At 47.8% G+C, this 14,811-nt stretch overlaps 1 protein-coding gene across 1 annotated transcript; it reads right to left on the bottom strand.

The window, feature by feature from the left end:
* Window positions 1-3,831: 3,831 nt before the first annotated feature.
* HASPIN (histone H3 associated protein kinase) lies at window positions 3,832-6,600 on the bottom strand. The gene has a single exon (XM_062507183.1). The coding sequence runs from the start codon at window positions 6,598-6,600 to the stop codon at window positions 3,907-3,909; it is 2,694 nt and encodes an 897-aa protein (XP_062363167.1). The 3' UTR covers window positions 3,832-3,906.
* Window positions 6,601-14,811: the final 8,211 nt, after the last annotated feature.

The following is a 14,811-nucleotide window of genomic DNA, read 5'->3' as shown; positions in this document are numbered from 1 at the left end:
ATATTTATTCAAGAAAAACTTCTCATCACTGGGAAGAAAAAAATATTATTAGCCTGTGGCAATCCAGGGGTAAAGAACTGGAGTTTCTTTATCAAGACCTTGTCCTGAGTGAAGTTTGTTTTTTTTTTTTAATGATAGTGCTTATAAACCTTTTCCTAGGAGCTGAACTCATCACTAGAGGGTCTTTTAGTTTTAATTCTCCATTGAGGTCTTGGCAATTTTGTTTGTGTGCATGTAAAGATATTCTGAATCTGCTACCTTTGGAAAATGAGGGTTGTTTAATGTGACCTGATCTGTGTTTGTTTTCAGTGCCCTCACAAGGGCTGCAGCCACAAGACCATCTGCACTGCTCCTTTGCCTTTGACAACCAGATCCAGTGAATCAGAGGAGTTTACTCTCCAGATTTTGCATTTAGAGTTCATATAAATATCATCTTTGTGCAAAAAGTGTTTTCTTCAAACCCTCAGAGGTGTTTTCTTGACTTTGCCTGTGATTCACCTTTCAATAACATCCCATTCATACAGTGCTTCATCTCTGGGGCTGTCCCAGGAAATCCCAGAGCACAAACCGAGGTTTAAACAATAATTATCTTAAAAATCACAATTCTGGCACTTCATTAAGAACAGATGAACAGGAGAGCACTGCAGCAAAGAGCTGCTCAGTTTACATTTAACAGAAGGCATCACTTCATTGTGAAAACCCACCCTGCAGATTGGCTGAGCTGATCAAGTGGAACAAGGCTTAAAGTCAACCTTGAATAACAAAATACTACATAAAGCAGGGAAGGTCTGCCTTTGAGATTGAAAAGGAAGCAATTTCCTACACAACCTGAAAAAAAAATGAATAATTAATTGGGCTATTGCATTGTCCTGTGTGTGTGAAAGCATTTAGAGGGGGAAATTCCCCCAAATTCCAAGAACCAGGATTCTCCAGGCCTCTCATTAAACAAAACCCCTTTTTCTGTCTGCTCCTAGGAAGGAATCAGTGCGGGCTACACTGAAGTGACCATGAATGGAGATGACTCCGTGTGACAACTGCTCCTGAACTACCCCAAAAATCTGCATTTTAGGAAAGTGCCAGTGGAGGTAAGGTTGTAGAACAGCCCCACAGCTCTCAGCAAACTGCTGAGAGGAAATCCAGCACAGCCAAGTGATTTACTACCTAAACAAACCTTGCAACGAGCTCCAGGGAAGGGAAGGAGCACTTCACTTGTTAGGAGGAGAGCCTAAATACTGAATTTATCTGATTCAAGACTCTCAAGCTTTTATTGGGCTATTTGTACCTAATTTGTTTTATGGGAGCAGTCCCAGGCCGAGTTGAATTTCCCAGTCTGTTTTTATTCAGCTCTAAGAATTCCTTCTCCCTTGGCAGCTTCTCCTGCTGGGCACTGTGGCCAACCAGCAGCACCATTAACTGCTGCAGTCTGGAACTGCAGAATTGGGCAGAAATTACTATTTTCCCTTTTTGTCCTGCCTCTGAGCAGCTGCTCTTCATTCTCTCTACACTGAGGCCAGAGCTGCTCTTCCTTCTCATTCAGCTTCTCAAGGCAAGAGATCACTTTCATATTCCTGAACCTAATGTCTCATTTTTCCAGAAGGGAATGAGCAATAAGTACATGTTTTAACAGCACCCTGGTGAGTTACAGAGTATTCACATGGTAATCCATATTTTATCTGTCTTCTCCATCAAAATAGGCAAAATTTTCAGAGATGTGGCACTTGGATGAAAGCATATGCCAAGTGAGGGTTGCTGGCTTCACCACAAAATTCACTTTGACCTGGAAACACCAGAATTCCTACTTGGAATCCATCTGATTTACCAATTACCCAAAACCAGGCTTGTTTTTTTCACACTCCTAAAGCCTTTGGATCCCTGTGAAAAATCTTTCCCTCCCTTAGGACAATTTTAGCTTTGCTCAAATTTCCTTATTGCAGTAAAAGATGGAGCACGCTTTATGGCTCTCATTTCAGTGTGGTGGGTATTAAAAAACTTGTGTTTTCTGAAGGGGAAAATTGGGTTCTGGGTCCTCTTTCCTTAGCAAGGAGAGCAGATCTTTAAATAACAGAATCCAGCTCTGTTCCAAGTAAAGCTTTCACTCAGATGAAAACATGTTCAGGGCATTTAACTTGATTAGGGGAAATTTACTATTCCAATTCCTTTTTTGTCACCATCCTCCCATTAAAATTTATGAGGGCTGATTAGTACAGGATTTTTATTTTTTTTTTTTTTAATCAGAGAGCATCTTTTAAAAAGGAAATGAGGGCTCAGCTCTGGCAGCTGCACTTCCTTGCAAGCACAGTTTAAAGTAAGGGTTTCTATATTAATTTAATGTCCAGTTTTGAGGGGCTAGAAAGTTTAAATTTTGATTAATGAAAATTACTACCTGTTCACAAATCAGCAAATTGGTTTGCAGGGAAACATTCCAAGGTTTCAGCTTTCAGAATCCCCACCATTACTGCAGCAGGTTCCTCTGGGGGCTGTTACCTCTCCTGGCATTAATTCCTGCCAATGCCCCATCCCTCCTGTACAGCCAAAATTAGTTCTCAAATCACAGAAATAAAGGACCAAGGCAGGAAAAAACAACGTGGTTTCATCCATATTTTTTTTTTAAGTGTAAATGAAATTAGCACCATTGTGACTGAGGAACACTCCTTGATGTCAGATAAGCATTCATTGCAGGCCTTTACCAAGTGGGTTTTAAGACTTTTCAATTACAGGGCATTACTTTATTTAATTTGGGGGGGGTGGGGGGGGTGGAGGGAAGAAGGCTGAGAGGATGACTGGGAACATTCCAGCACAATTTCCATCTTAATAATTTGAAGCACTGCAGATTGTCAGGTCGCTTTCTGCAGTGTCTGGAAGGCAGAACAATAAATCCCAGGGTCTCCTGGTCTGTAGAAAGGAGACTTCCAGAGAGGGTCCAAGGTGAATCTTTTGAGATGCATGGACAGCATTCCAGTTATAATGAATTTGATGATGCTGCCTCAATTTCTTAATGCATCTGTGTCATTGGATCATAATTTAATTCACTTTTTACTTTAGTTTGATTTATTTTTCTCTTTAGCCCAGTTTCTTTAATAAACAAGAATGTTAGCAAAGGACTTCTTGAAAACAGGGAACTGGGATTTAATGTAAGGAGAGCTTCCAGTTTAGGGCACCTGGTTCATCTGCAGTCAGGGCTAAAGAACATTTATTACCTTGGGTATTTTCTCCTGTAGATAAAGGAAGAAATTGCTTCAGTGCTACCACCAGATTACAGATTTGAGTTCCTGTCAGTGTACAAGGCCACACACAGGTACTTTGTTTTATTATCTTCACAATCAGGTACCTCTTCCTTGGTCCTTAAGAGAGGAAAAAATAAAACCAGATTAGTGTAGATTAGAGGGTTTAAAACCCTTTACAGAAACTTCACATATTTACATTTTGTACCTTCATTCCAGGTACAAATTTTGCCATAATTAAATCAATGGATGGGTTTTTTCCCTTTGTCTCCAGTGAGACAAATAATATTTAAACAACAATATTTAGCCATTGTCCTCACTATGCAGAACTGAAGAGTTTTTACCTTAAAAAAAGGAATCTGTTAGAAAGACAATACAGTAAAAAAAAAGAACTTTTAATAATCTAAGGCTAAAATGGCAAGAAAATGTATGTGAAATTCAGAGCATTAATGAGCCTGAAGAAGTCTTTTCTCCTCTCATTTCTCCAAAGTCAGCCCTATTGTCTCCCCTCCAACACGCCTCAAAACCAGGAGGTATGAAACACCTTAGAGCAGAAGACATTGAGAGGGATTTTTCAGGACATTTTTGATAATGTATTAAACACACTGGGAAACTTCATTGTGCCAACACATACAAAAAGCAGAGGAGAAAGGCAGCACCAGTGGCTCAGTCCTTGGACTCCTGCTCACTGGAAGAGGCTGCTGTGGTGCAGAACATCATGGGCAGACCCAAAGCTCAGCACTTCCTTGTGGAACTTGTTGAGCTGCATCTTGATTTTCTTCAGGGCGGGAGTTGATGCCTTCTTCTTGTAGGTCATGCCTTTCAAAAGTTTATCAGCCAGGTAGTGCAGCCAGAGGACATTGCTGTGTGGGTGATAGTCAGTCCAGTTGTTGGAGTTCTCCTCTTTCATCTGCCTGTAGATGTCAAACTGGTAGTCCCCAGTGCCTTGGAAGAGCTCCTGGTCCGTGGAGAGGTCACAGAACACGGTCAGCCCATCCTTCTCCAGCCTGGACAGGGTGTAGTCAATGATGTTGACGTGGAGCCCAGCTGTGGGGATGGAGTGTGTTTCTCCATTCAGCACATACTGAAGCTCTTTCACCTCTGTTCTTTTGACCAGCACGTTCCCCCAGTGCAGGTCCCTGTGCTCAAAGTGCAGCTCTTGCTCTGCCACAGCCAGGGACGCCGTGACCTGGTGCAAAATGCTCCTGGCTGATGTCACTGAGGAGATTCTGCCATTCATGTGCTCCAAGTCACTGCCTCCAAATTCAAACTCCAGTACCATGAAGAGCTGCTGGGCCCCAAAAATGTCTGGCCGGTCGTTTTCTGAACCTGTTTCTTTGTGGAATTTGTCCCAGGCTTTGAGGAGATACCTGGGATAGGCCCCTTGGACACAGTGCACAGAGTACAGGCTGATGAACCCCACAGTTCTGTTCACAGAGCCCTCAGACAGAAAACTGAGTTCTTTTGAAATTATTACCTCAGGCAGAATCTCCCCAAAGCTCTTCTGAGCCTCACCATTTACTTTTTCAGTCCCCTCAATGGGGATTATTTTTAAGGCCACAGGTCCTCTCTCACTGTCAATCTGGAACACCTCTCCAAACACCCCTTCTCCAATTTTCTTGCAATCTTTCATCTTATTTAAGGGAATGCATTCCTCAAAAGCAATAGGCCCCTCCTGGTTGCATTCTCCAAACACTTTCTCTGCGTCTGTAAGGAGCAGCTCCAGGGCAGAGGAGGAATCCTTGGAAGTCAGCAGGACCATGGAGGAAGCAAACCAGGAGCAGCCCTGAGCTTTACCAGCAGACAGGCTGGCTTGGTACCCTGAAAGCTGGGATTTCCCTGAAGGGGTACAGAGCATGCTTCTGCAGAAACTCTCATCTGTGGTCACTTTCTTCTTTTTATGGAAAGACAGAGACGCCCGAACTCTAGCCCAGGAATAAGAGCTATTGAGTGAATAGTCATTGTCTCTGACACGTACAGACATCTCCAGAGCTCCCTTCCGAGTTCGTTTTTGTCTCGTCTGGAGTCTGAAAATGGAGTTACTTGGCTGCTGCTGTCTCTTGTTCTTGTGCCTTCTTGGACGGAGCCTGGTGTGCCTGCCCCAGCGGCTGGCACTGAAGCCACTGATACAAGCTTTCCTGCAGGTGCTGCCCTCCCCAGGGACACCCTTGGTCCTTTTGTGTCCATTCTCCAAGATTCCTTGGCGGCCCACAGGAGATCCTGGCTGCAGGCAGGCAGGTTGAACATCAGCCAGCTTGTTGAGTTTCATGCTCTTTATTTTCATTGCCACTTCCAGAGGCTCCACGACCACCACTGGCACAAGCTGGTACTCTTTGCCTAGGTCTCTGTGACATCTCGAGCTTCTTTTGGCCGAATCTCTCGTGAGAGGAGACGGAACCACCCCAGCGGGCTCCTCACAAGTGCCACTGTCACAGGGCGCAGGGGGCTGTGGCTCACCCTCAGCAGGCGGCAGCGCTTCCCGAGGAGGGCTCGGGGCTTCCTGCGGGGACGGGAGAGCTTTTACCCGGCAGGATCCCCGCACCGTCGACCTCAGAACACGGCGGGACCCCCGCAGCCCCGGCTCGGGCTCACAGCTCCGAGCCAAACCTTTTGGTCGGAACCACTCAGGCACGTCCTCACCGGCGCCCAGCTGGTGCTGCCCGGAGCGCCCCTCGGGCGAGCTGTGCGGCGGGGGGGAGTCGCTCAGCCTCGAGCCGCCCTCGATGGTGGTGCTGAGCAGGAGCGCGCTGAGGCGCACGGGCGGGCCGTGCCGCCGGCGGCGGCGGCGGTGGGGCGAGGGGTTGTCCCCGCTGTCGGCGGTGGAGCTGAGCAGCAGCAGCGGCCCGCGGCGGGGCGGCGGGGCCCATTGCGGGGTGCTGCACAGCAGCGGCCGCCGAGCCGCGCACAGCGGGCCCTGCCGGCGGAGCCGCGAACCGCGCGGCGGGGACGGGCACGGTGAGGGCGAGGACAGCGACGGCGGTGACCCCCGGGGCTCCTCTGTGCGGCCGCGCGGCTTCTTCCCCTGCTTCCACTTATTCTTCTTCCCCGCCGGTTCCCGGTTCTCCTTCCCTCGGCCCCGAACCTCCTGCTCCTGCCCCAAGTTCTCTGGTTCCCGGTTCTCCTTCCTGCGGGCCCGCAGCCGCCTGGCACAGGAGGGGCGCTTACCCAAGGCCTGCGGGCGGCGCTTGCCGGGCGGCGAGAAGTCGGGGTCGTCCGAGAGGCTGCAGCTGGCGATGGAAGAGGAGGGGGCGCTGGAGGTCGAGCTGAAGAGGCGCTTGCGGTTCTGCGGCGGTGAGATCCACCGGTCGGGCGGCGGCAGCGGGCGCAGGTACCCAGCGCGCCGTGAGTAGGTGCGGAGCAGCCGCGGCTGCAGCGGCATGGCGGGGCCGGGCCGGGCCCTGCGAGGGAACCCGCCCGCCGTCCGTTCGAACGGGTATCGCGAGACCGCGCGAGAGCGGCAGTGCCCGCCCACACCGCGAGGGGCGGGGCTTAGCGGGCAGGACACGCCCACTGGGCTCGTCCCCGCCCGCTCTCGGTGCCGCACTGTCCCTCGCTCTCCCGTACAGTCCCGCACTGTCCCGCACTGTCCCGTACAGTCCCGCACTGTCCCGTACAGTCCCGCACAGTCCCGCCCTGTCCCGCACTGTCCCGTACAGTCCCGCTCTGTCCCGCAGTGTCCCTCGCTCTCCCGTACCGTCCCGCACTGTCCCGCACTGTCCCTCACTCTCCCGCACTGTCCCGCACTGTCCCGCACTGTCCCGTACTGTCCCGCAGTGTCCCGCCCTGTCCCGTACTGTCCCGCACTGTCCCGCAATGTCCCGCCCTGTCCCGCAGTGTTCCGCAGTGTCCCTCGCTCTCCCGTACCGTCCCGCACTGTCCCGCACTGTCCCTCACTCTCCCGCACTGTCCCGCACTGTCCCGTACAGTCCCGCACTGTCCCGCACTGTCCCTCACTCTCCCGCACTGTCCCGCACTGTCCCGCACTGTCCCGCACTCTCCCACAGTGTCCCAGCACTGCCTGCACACCCGTGTCAGAAAAAAAACCCAAACAAAACCACCAGAGGTTTATGTGCAAAAAGGAGACAGAGGAGTCCTTTTTGCTTTATTCGAATAAAGGGAGAGGCCATGGGGCATTTCCCTGGGATCTCTCCAATTTTTGCGGTATGCAGCCTCCTTTTTGTCCTATTTTCCCGGCCGCATTTCCCTCTCTCTCTCCCCACGGGCTGAGGTACTTGAGAGGCACAGACTTCCAGCAACACCTGATACCTGAGATTCCCCTCTAATGTACAACCCTCCCTTTTAATTCTTAACTCTTATAGAATTCGTGGTCTTTCCCCGTTGCTTCTTTCATCTTTCAATAGCCAATTTCGTTTATCACCAAACCTACAGTTTGTAAAAGCAAATATCTTTTTCCTTTCATCAGTGGAATCCTTCCCATTGTTTCTTTTATTTCTCAGTGCTAATCTTATCTCTACCGGCAGATCCACGGCTTGTTTGTAAAGACAAATCCGGTGTGGATTTGTGGCAGTGGCCCCGTGGCGTTTCAGTAGCCCCGGGATGGGCAGTGCCAGCACTGCTCCATCCGCACTCACTGGGATGGCAGAATTAATCGGTTTTACACCTGTGTTTTAAATGTCCGCGTGGAATACGCGCGTATGTGTGTGTCACACGAGTGTACAGAACGTGTCACTTCGCCGGGAGGCTGGGGGAACACCGGCACAGGTACCCAGGGAGGATGTGGATGACCCAACTTTGGCAGTGTTCAAAGCCAGGTTGGATAAAGCCTTGGGTAGGGGGATGTGTCCCTGTACTTGTCAGAGATGTTTGGAATAGATTATTGTCCTGGTTTAGGGCAAATTTGGGAGAAAATTTCTTTTCGATTATCAATCTTTAAGGTCCCTTCCAACCCCAGCATTCTATGGTTCTGTGTATTCATGTATTCTATACATGTGCAAAAATACGAAGTATTTCACATATATCCCATCTCATACAGACTCCAGCTGCTGTTCCCGGGGTCAGGGTGTGCCCTGAGCTGCAGTGAAGCTTCTCCACGTGTGATGCTATTTCCTCACCCCTCAGAGCAAGCGGGATGTTTTATTCATGCCCGTGTCTCCCGAGAGGCACTCAGGGCATAGCAGAGATGCTGCAGCTCTCCTGCTTCCTCCAGGAGTTGCTGCTCGTGGAATAACTCTCAAAGGCCTCCAGGTTTTGGTGTCGCAGCTGTAATTCAGGTTATGGACACGGGATGCAGCCTGGTGGCAGCACAGCACCGGGTGGTTCTTGCAGTCTGAGCGAGGCGTTGCTGGAAAGCAGATGATGTTTTTTGTTCCTTTAGTTTTTTCTTTTTTTTCTTTTTTTCTTTTTTTTTTTTTTTTTTATTCCATTGTTCTTAAAAAGCAGAGCTGTTCTGCTGATCCCTGGAAAATCAAAGGGAAATGATCTTAAGCAGGGAGTTCCACCTGGGCCTGGAACAGGAGAACCTTAACACTGAGCAGTGAGGATCACACAGGACCTTCCCTTGGGGCAGTCACATGTGAGACATCCAGATGGTTTTGCTGAGCCTAGAGAAGCAATCAAGTCCCAGAGTTAAATTCTGGACCTTTTGTTCTGACTCTGAGTTTAGTGAAATCAGGTTTTGACTGTGGGACAGAAGAGAGGGAGGATATTTGCCATTGCAGAGCAAAAAATATTTAGGGTTCTGTATGGAACTCTTGTACTGATGCAGTTAAAGCAGAGGCCTCCTGTTCTTCCAGGGATTTCATCCTGAATACTCCCCTTTCCCTACTGAGCACAGGGAAATCTTTAATTCTTTAATCTGAGAGGCTGACACTGATGATTTATCAACTGCAGGTTATCAGTAATTGCAATTTGGAGGGTTTGGCAAAAGAAGATTTCTGGCCTGAACTTGTGTTCTTCCAGTGGAATGGTCTCGCTTTGTGGAGTCCAAAGAAAGTCAAGAATGGACTCTTGATAGTGTTCCTTTCTCTGTCTCCTATTTTTGTGGTTGTTTTATTTATTTCTGTCATGTTTGGTTCATCATAAGCCTCACAGATCAAATGTGTGTTTATAGACAGCAACAGATTAAACAGAGATTCCTCATTCAGCCCTTCAGAAGACAAAACAGTTCCTGTCTCTGTTGGCCTAACCAATATTGCCTGATGGAAAAATAACAAACAACCCTTCTCTCCTTTATTTTTCTAGTTTCTTCTCTAAATTAAACTTCTTTCATTACTTGGATGCCTTTTGTTGTCCCTTATGGCTCTCAAGGAGGTCAGCTCTTGCAGTGGGTAATGCTATTTTCCTTTATAGATGTTTTTTCTCCTAAATGCATTACAGGGTTCTGTGCCTTGTAATTTCCGGCGAGTGCCATCGACCATTTAATTCTTTGCAATCACTGCAGCAGATGCCAAACACATTTGCAGTAATTGGATGGCACTTAAGGGATTAGCCAAGACTGCCAAGACTCAACTCATCCAAACCACAGCTGCCTTTTCGTGCAGTTTCCATGGGAGCCTGGCCGTGTCTGCTTCTAAATTTATTAGCAATCTACATTTTGAATAAAGTCCCCTGTGCAGGAGCCTCGTGGCCTGGCTGTGTGGCCCTGACTTTGTGGCAGTGGCATAGTTGTGGTATCTCCCTGAGTGACAAAAGATTTGCAAATGCCTCGTTCAGGGTCAGGATCCACCTGTCCCCAGGCAGGTGAAGGAGCTGGCAGCATTTTAGGGGCCAGGTGTTGTGGGCAGTGGAGCTGCTGCAGATCTCCCTTGGAGCTGCCAGGGCGGTTCATGACTGGTTCATGACCCTTCTGCCTCATGCAGAGGTGGCAGAGGGTTTGCAAAGCCACAATTCCCTGGTGTCATCCCTGCGGGGCCCCTTCACTTATCCAGATTTGCATTTATTCACCATTTTGTGCCTCCAGCAGCAGGACAGGATGTGTTTTGTGATGCTGCTTTGATCAGGGATGACACCAGCTACTTACGGCTTTCTCACACCCCTGGAAGATTTCCAAATTTTGGGGTTCCCTCAGTGCGTTCAGAAGCTGCCAGGTTTGTGTGCAGAATGCAGTGACCTGGGTGTTTGCAGGAGAAGGGGAGCTCAGCTCAGCAGCAGAGGCCATCAGTACTTCTTCATTATAAAGCACAGGGCACTGACATAAGGGCATCAGAGATGAGCCAAGGAGAGCTTTGCTGGGCTCCAGGGCTTGTTGGGGCAGCTTTGTTTGGAGGGTAATTGAATTGTAGCTCTAAAGAGACATTTCCTGTCCTTATTACAGCAGGGTGAGAGAGCTGAGCGATGCTGCACTGCCACAGACAGATTTTGCTTTGGCTGCTCCACTCCCGGCTTGGCTGAGCTGGCTCCAGTTGGTCTCTGCAGCACAGCTGGGACACATCAGCCTCCTGCTGAACTGGGAACTGCTTTAGAGCATCAGGGTCACACTGGTTTAGAGCAGACCTGAGGTGAGCTCAGGTGCCAGGCTGAAACTTTTTTCTCTAGGGGTCAAGTCTGAGTAAATCCTGTGTTTTCCTGGGGCTGTAAGGAGTTACCAGCTGGTGATTCCAGGGAGGAAAGGGTGGAAGCCACATTCTGGATTTCCTAGCTGTTTCCATCAGAAAGATGAAGGAAGGGGATGAAGGTTTCTCCTCAGTACTTGCAGGGTAAGAGCTGGCAGAGATATCAAGGCAGGACCAATTTCATGTCTTTGTGTTACCAAAGAAGCAAATACTGCTCTGTTGGGTGTATTCAAGAGCAGGGTTTCACCTTTAAATCAGTGGTTAATGTGAATATACTTTTTATTAAACCCCTTCAGCTTTCAGGCTTTGATTCAACATTCTTCTCTCATTTCCCAGTGATGCTTTTATTGCCTGACTTTAGGAGGTGAATTCATTGCAACACAGCACTGCTGTCCAGCTACCCTTGCACTCAGTCTCTCAGCAGTGTTTTATGTGCACTTCCATTAATTTCTCTTACCTGATTCAGTGCCAGCTCCCTCACAGAACAGGGCATGATGGCTTGGTTTCATTAGATGTGCAGTTTTTCCTTCTTTGATCCTCTTCCTCAAGCACTTTCCCTTCTTGGGTTGGGGGACAGGAGTGGATAAATATTCCAGCTAATAATAACAACATTCCTGCACTCTGTACAGGAGATTCAGGACTTGGGGAGGAACATGGAACACATTCAAAGGCTGGAAATGGAGGGCTGAATCAAAGACAGAATATATTCTGCAATGTCAGCACTCTCCCATTTCCCTTCTCTTCCTACAGACAGTTCTGGATGCTCCTGTGGCTTTTGACAGAAACTCTTCCCACAGGTTCCCTTTCCATGAAGGCTGGGTGTGCAGCTGTGCTGGTTAGGAGGATAAAGAGTGACAAATTCCCCCAGCCAAGTCCCTTGGGTAATCTGAGGATTACAAGAGAAGCTGAACAGAGCATTTTTCTCTGTGGGTTCCACACATTTCTTTGTTCTTGCATTCCATCACCTTCAGAGAGCAGCTCATGCCTGATGTTACTGATTTCTGTGGGCATGAGACGGAGTTTGAAGCAACTTCCTTTCTCAACTTCGACTCTTCACCTTCTTTTTTTGTAGATGTTGACTTACAAGTACGTGACAAGAAACTGCTAATGTAGAGAGCTGACCTCTGCCTTTCCTCTGATCATTTCCATGCCAAATCTCCTCTTTCCTTCCTCCCTGTCTCTCTGCTATTTCAGTCACTGCTCTGGCGCCTGTTTCTGAGAGGAGATGGATCTGCATCGCTCAAACATTTGCTGCAGGAGCATTTCAGTGCTGGAGAAACGTCTCAGCATTTCTGAGTCAGCTTTTGGGAGCCGATGGCAGCTGGGTGGAGGGTGGGGTGGGCATAAATCCGTGCCAATCTGGCACTGGAAGTGACCAGGATGAGTCCCCAAAATCCCAAATCAGTCATGGTGAATCCCAACTGTCCTGGCCAGGGCTGCCTGCAAAGCATGTGTTCTGTTTGGGTGCTTTTAAAGATTTTATTGGGCTGATCTTGAAATCTTTCCACGCCCCAGAATCAGATGTGACCTTGCAGAGTTTCAAATGCCCCTGGATCAGGACAGGGGTTGAAAGTTTAATTTTCACTCTCCCTCCAGGTGGTATTTAGAGGCTGAGATCAGCTCTGGGGCAGTTTAATACTGATAGGTGGAGGAATAGTAGATGAGGAGCAATCTGGGCAGACAGGGATGTGTATCCTGTGAGTATGTGTGAATTATGAGGAGGCAATCACTGTCAGCAGTGTGAGGAATTAAATACAGGTGTGACATGGCAGGAATTGAAGGAATTAAAAAAAAAAAAAAAAAAAGAAAATAAAAAAGAGAGAGAGAGAGAAAGGAGGAGTTTCAGTCCTGTAAGAGAAATCTTCCCTGGGAGAATTCTCAGACTGAGCAAACAGTCCTCGTGGGAATGGAGCAGGACTGGGGTTTGTTTTTTTAATGGGAAATTCAAGGTGTCAAAAAGGGAAATACAGTAAAGATCCAGCCTCTGTTCCCTGAGAAGGACTAAGAGACCCTACATTATTTGTATCTTTAACTGATTACCATTAGGCTTTGTTGGGTTATTTAGTCTCCTGTTACAAAGGAAACTGCTTTGGTTTGAACATCCAGATACTTGACAAAGCCAGCAGTAGACTTGATTTCCAGACAAGAAAAGAAACAAAACAACAAGGTTATGAAAAACAAGTGATAAAAACAACAATTGTAAGAGCATGCCATGAAGTCCCAGCTGAATCGTTTTTGAAGCTCACTACAAGCTGAATTTTTGCAGCTACAGCACTGTCACCAAAATGTAGCTTGTGCTGAGCAGTATTCTGAGGCACATTTGGTGCAAATGGAAACTTTTTATTTCAAAACAGCTTTTCCACCTGTGCCTCTTCTTGATGCCTCCAAAACAGCAAGAAACTATCCGTTCTACATTCTCTTTTATATTTTAATTTCAGTGATCAAATGTGGTTTACACCTTCAGGCCTCACCTAGAGGGGAATACTTCTCGCTCTAAGGATCCTTTTTTTGTGGTTTTTATTTTTTTAACCTTTCTCAGATTAATTGCAAATGTAAATCCTTTCTCAGATTAATTGACCTGGAAAATAACTACCAAGGCTCGGGGCAGAGCTGCTCTGGCAGCCACCAGGTTACAAGGAGGCCACAGGCAGGTTTGTGTTCTAGTTTTGCAGGTGCTGGTTCCTCTTTCCCTTTGCAGAGGAGCTCTAGGGATGGCTCAGGGATCAGGGATAAAATGAGTGGTTTTTTCCTTATGACACTGGTTGTGATTCTCCTGTGATTTGGAGCAACTTCATTAAAAAACAGATCCATCTGTTTAAATTTCATATGGAATTTTAGGAGGATGAAGGACAAAATTTTCATGAAGCCTGAGATCTTGAGAATGATTTTCCCAGGGAAGGGATTTGTGTAAGGCAGTGGATTTATTTTTCTGCCTAATAGAAATAAAAGGAGATACAGGAGCACAGTAATTGTTAATGGCAAACAGAGGTCAATTACAGGAAATTATATTTGTTAAATGACTTTAGCAGTTACTGGCTCCCTCTGTAATTCATTGCTACAGAGAACAAAGGCAGGTGCTGTGTCACTGCACTGCTACTGACCTTGTGCCGTTGGTTCCTCATGGAATTGGGGCAGCTCCAGAAGCCTCATGAAACTGAAATCTGGGGCTTTTGCTGCTTCTGGGGCATTTGGGACAAGGTGAGAGAAGTGTGGCTGGGAGCCTCTTGCCCACATTGCTTCCTGAAGCAAACCCAGGCTGCTCATCCTCTTTGTCATCTTTGCTTGTTTCCTCAAGTCCAGTTCCTGGAAAGCATTGTTTTATCCTTGGGCACATGCAGAATTTAGTCATTAGTTTCTTAATTTGGGTTTTGGAGTGAAGGTATGGGAGCCAGGCAGGTATTTTTGTTGACTACCAAGAACCCTTGATGGCTCTCAATGCTCATGCAAATGTTTAAGAAATCAGAAATTTAACTCAATGTGTTTAACCCAATCCTGTAGAGGCTGAAGAAAGGCTTTAATTAAAGAAATGGTGAGAGGCTGTACCTGTGTGCCCTTGGATGCTGCAGCTGAGCTCTGCTCTCTGCTGACCAGTGGCAGGACCTGAGGGAATGGCTGCAGCTGTGTCAGGGGAGGTTGGGATGGATTTCAGGAAAAGTTTCTTCCAGAGGGTGGTTGGGCACTGACCAGGCTCTCTAGGGAACGGGCACAGCCTGACAGAGCTCCAGGAGTGTTTGGACAACCCTCACAGGCACTGGGTGGGATTTTTGGGGTGTTTGTGCAGGGCTAAGAGTTGGGCTGGATGATTCTTTTGGGTCCCTTCCAGCTCAGCACATTCTGTCATTGTGTGAACATGGCTTTGTACTATAACATATTCATTCTAAACATGTTATGGGGGGAGAGAACGAAACCTGGGGGCACAACTGAGGAGGGAGAGGGGCTTTCCCAAGGGATGAATCAGCTGGAAAGCAGCTCAGGAAGGATGAGACTTAGTGCACTGCTGGGTTCTGACTGAGCTGCTGCTGGAGAGCAGCTGAGAGGGAGGGAGGAGGAGGAGGAGGAGGAGGAGATCAGTGCTGGTG

This window comes from Cinclus cinclus, chromosome 22, assembly GCF_963662255.1.
Source record: "Cinclus cinclus chromosome 22, bCinCin1.1, whole genome shotgun sequence".
In the NCBI taxonomy this organism is placed as follows: Eukaryota; Metazoa; Chordata; class Aves; order Passeriformes; family Cinclidae; genus Cinclus; species Cinclus cinclus.
Note: the sequence above shows the minus strand (reverse complement) of the source record. Positions and strands in the feature narration are given on the sequence as shown.

What these genes read in the sequence shown, in the direction of transcription:
- HASPIN (XM_062507183.1), bottom strand. Translation starts at nt 6,600, where the DNA reads ATGCCGCTGCAGCCGCGGCTGCTCCGCACCTACTCACGGCGCGCTGGG.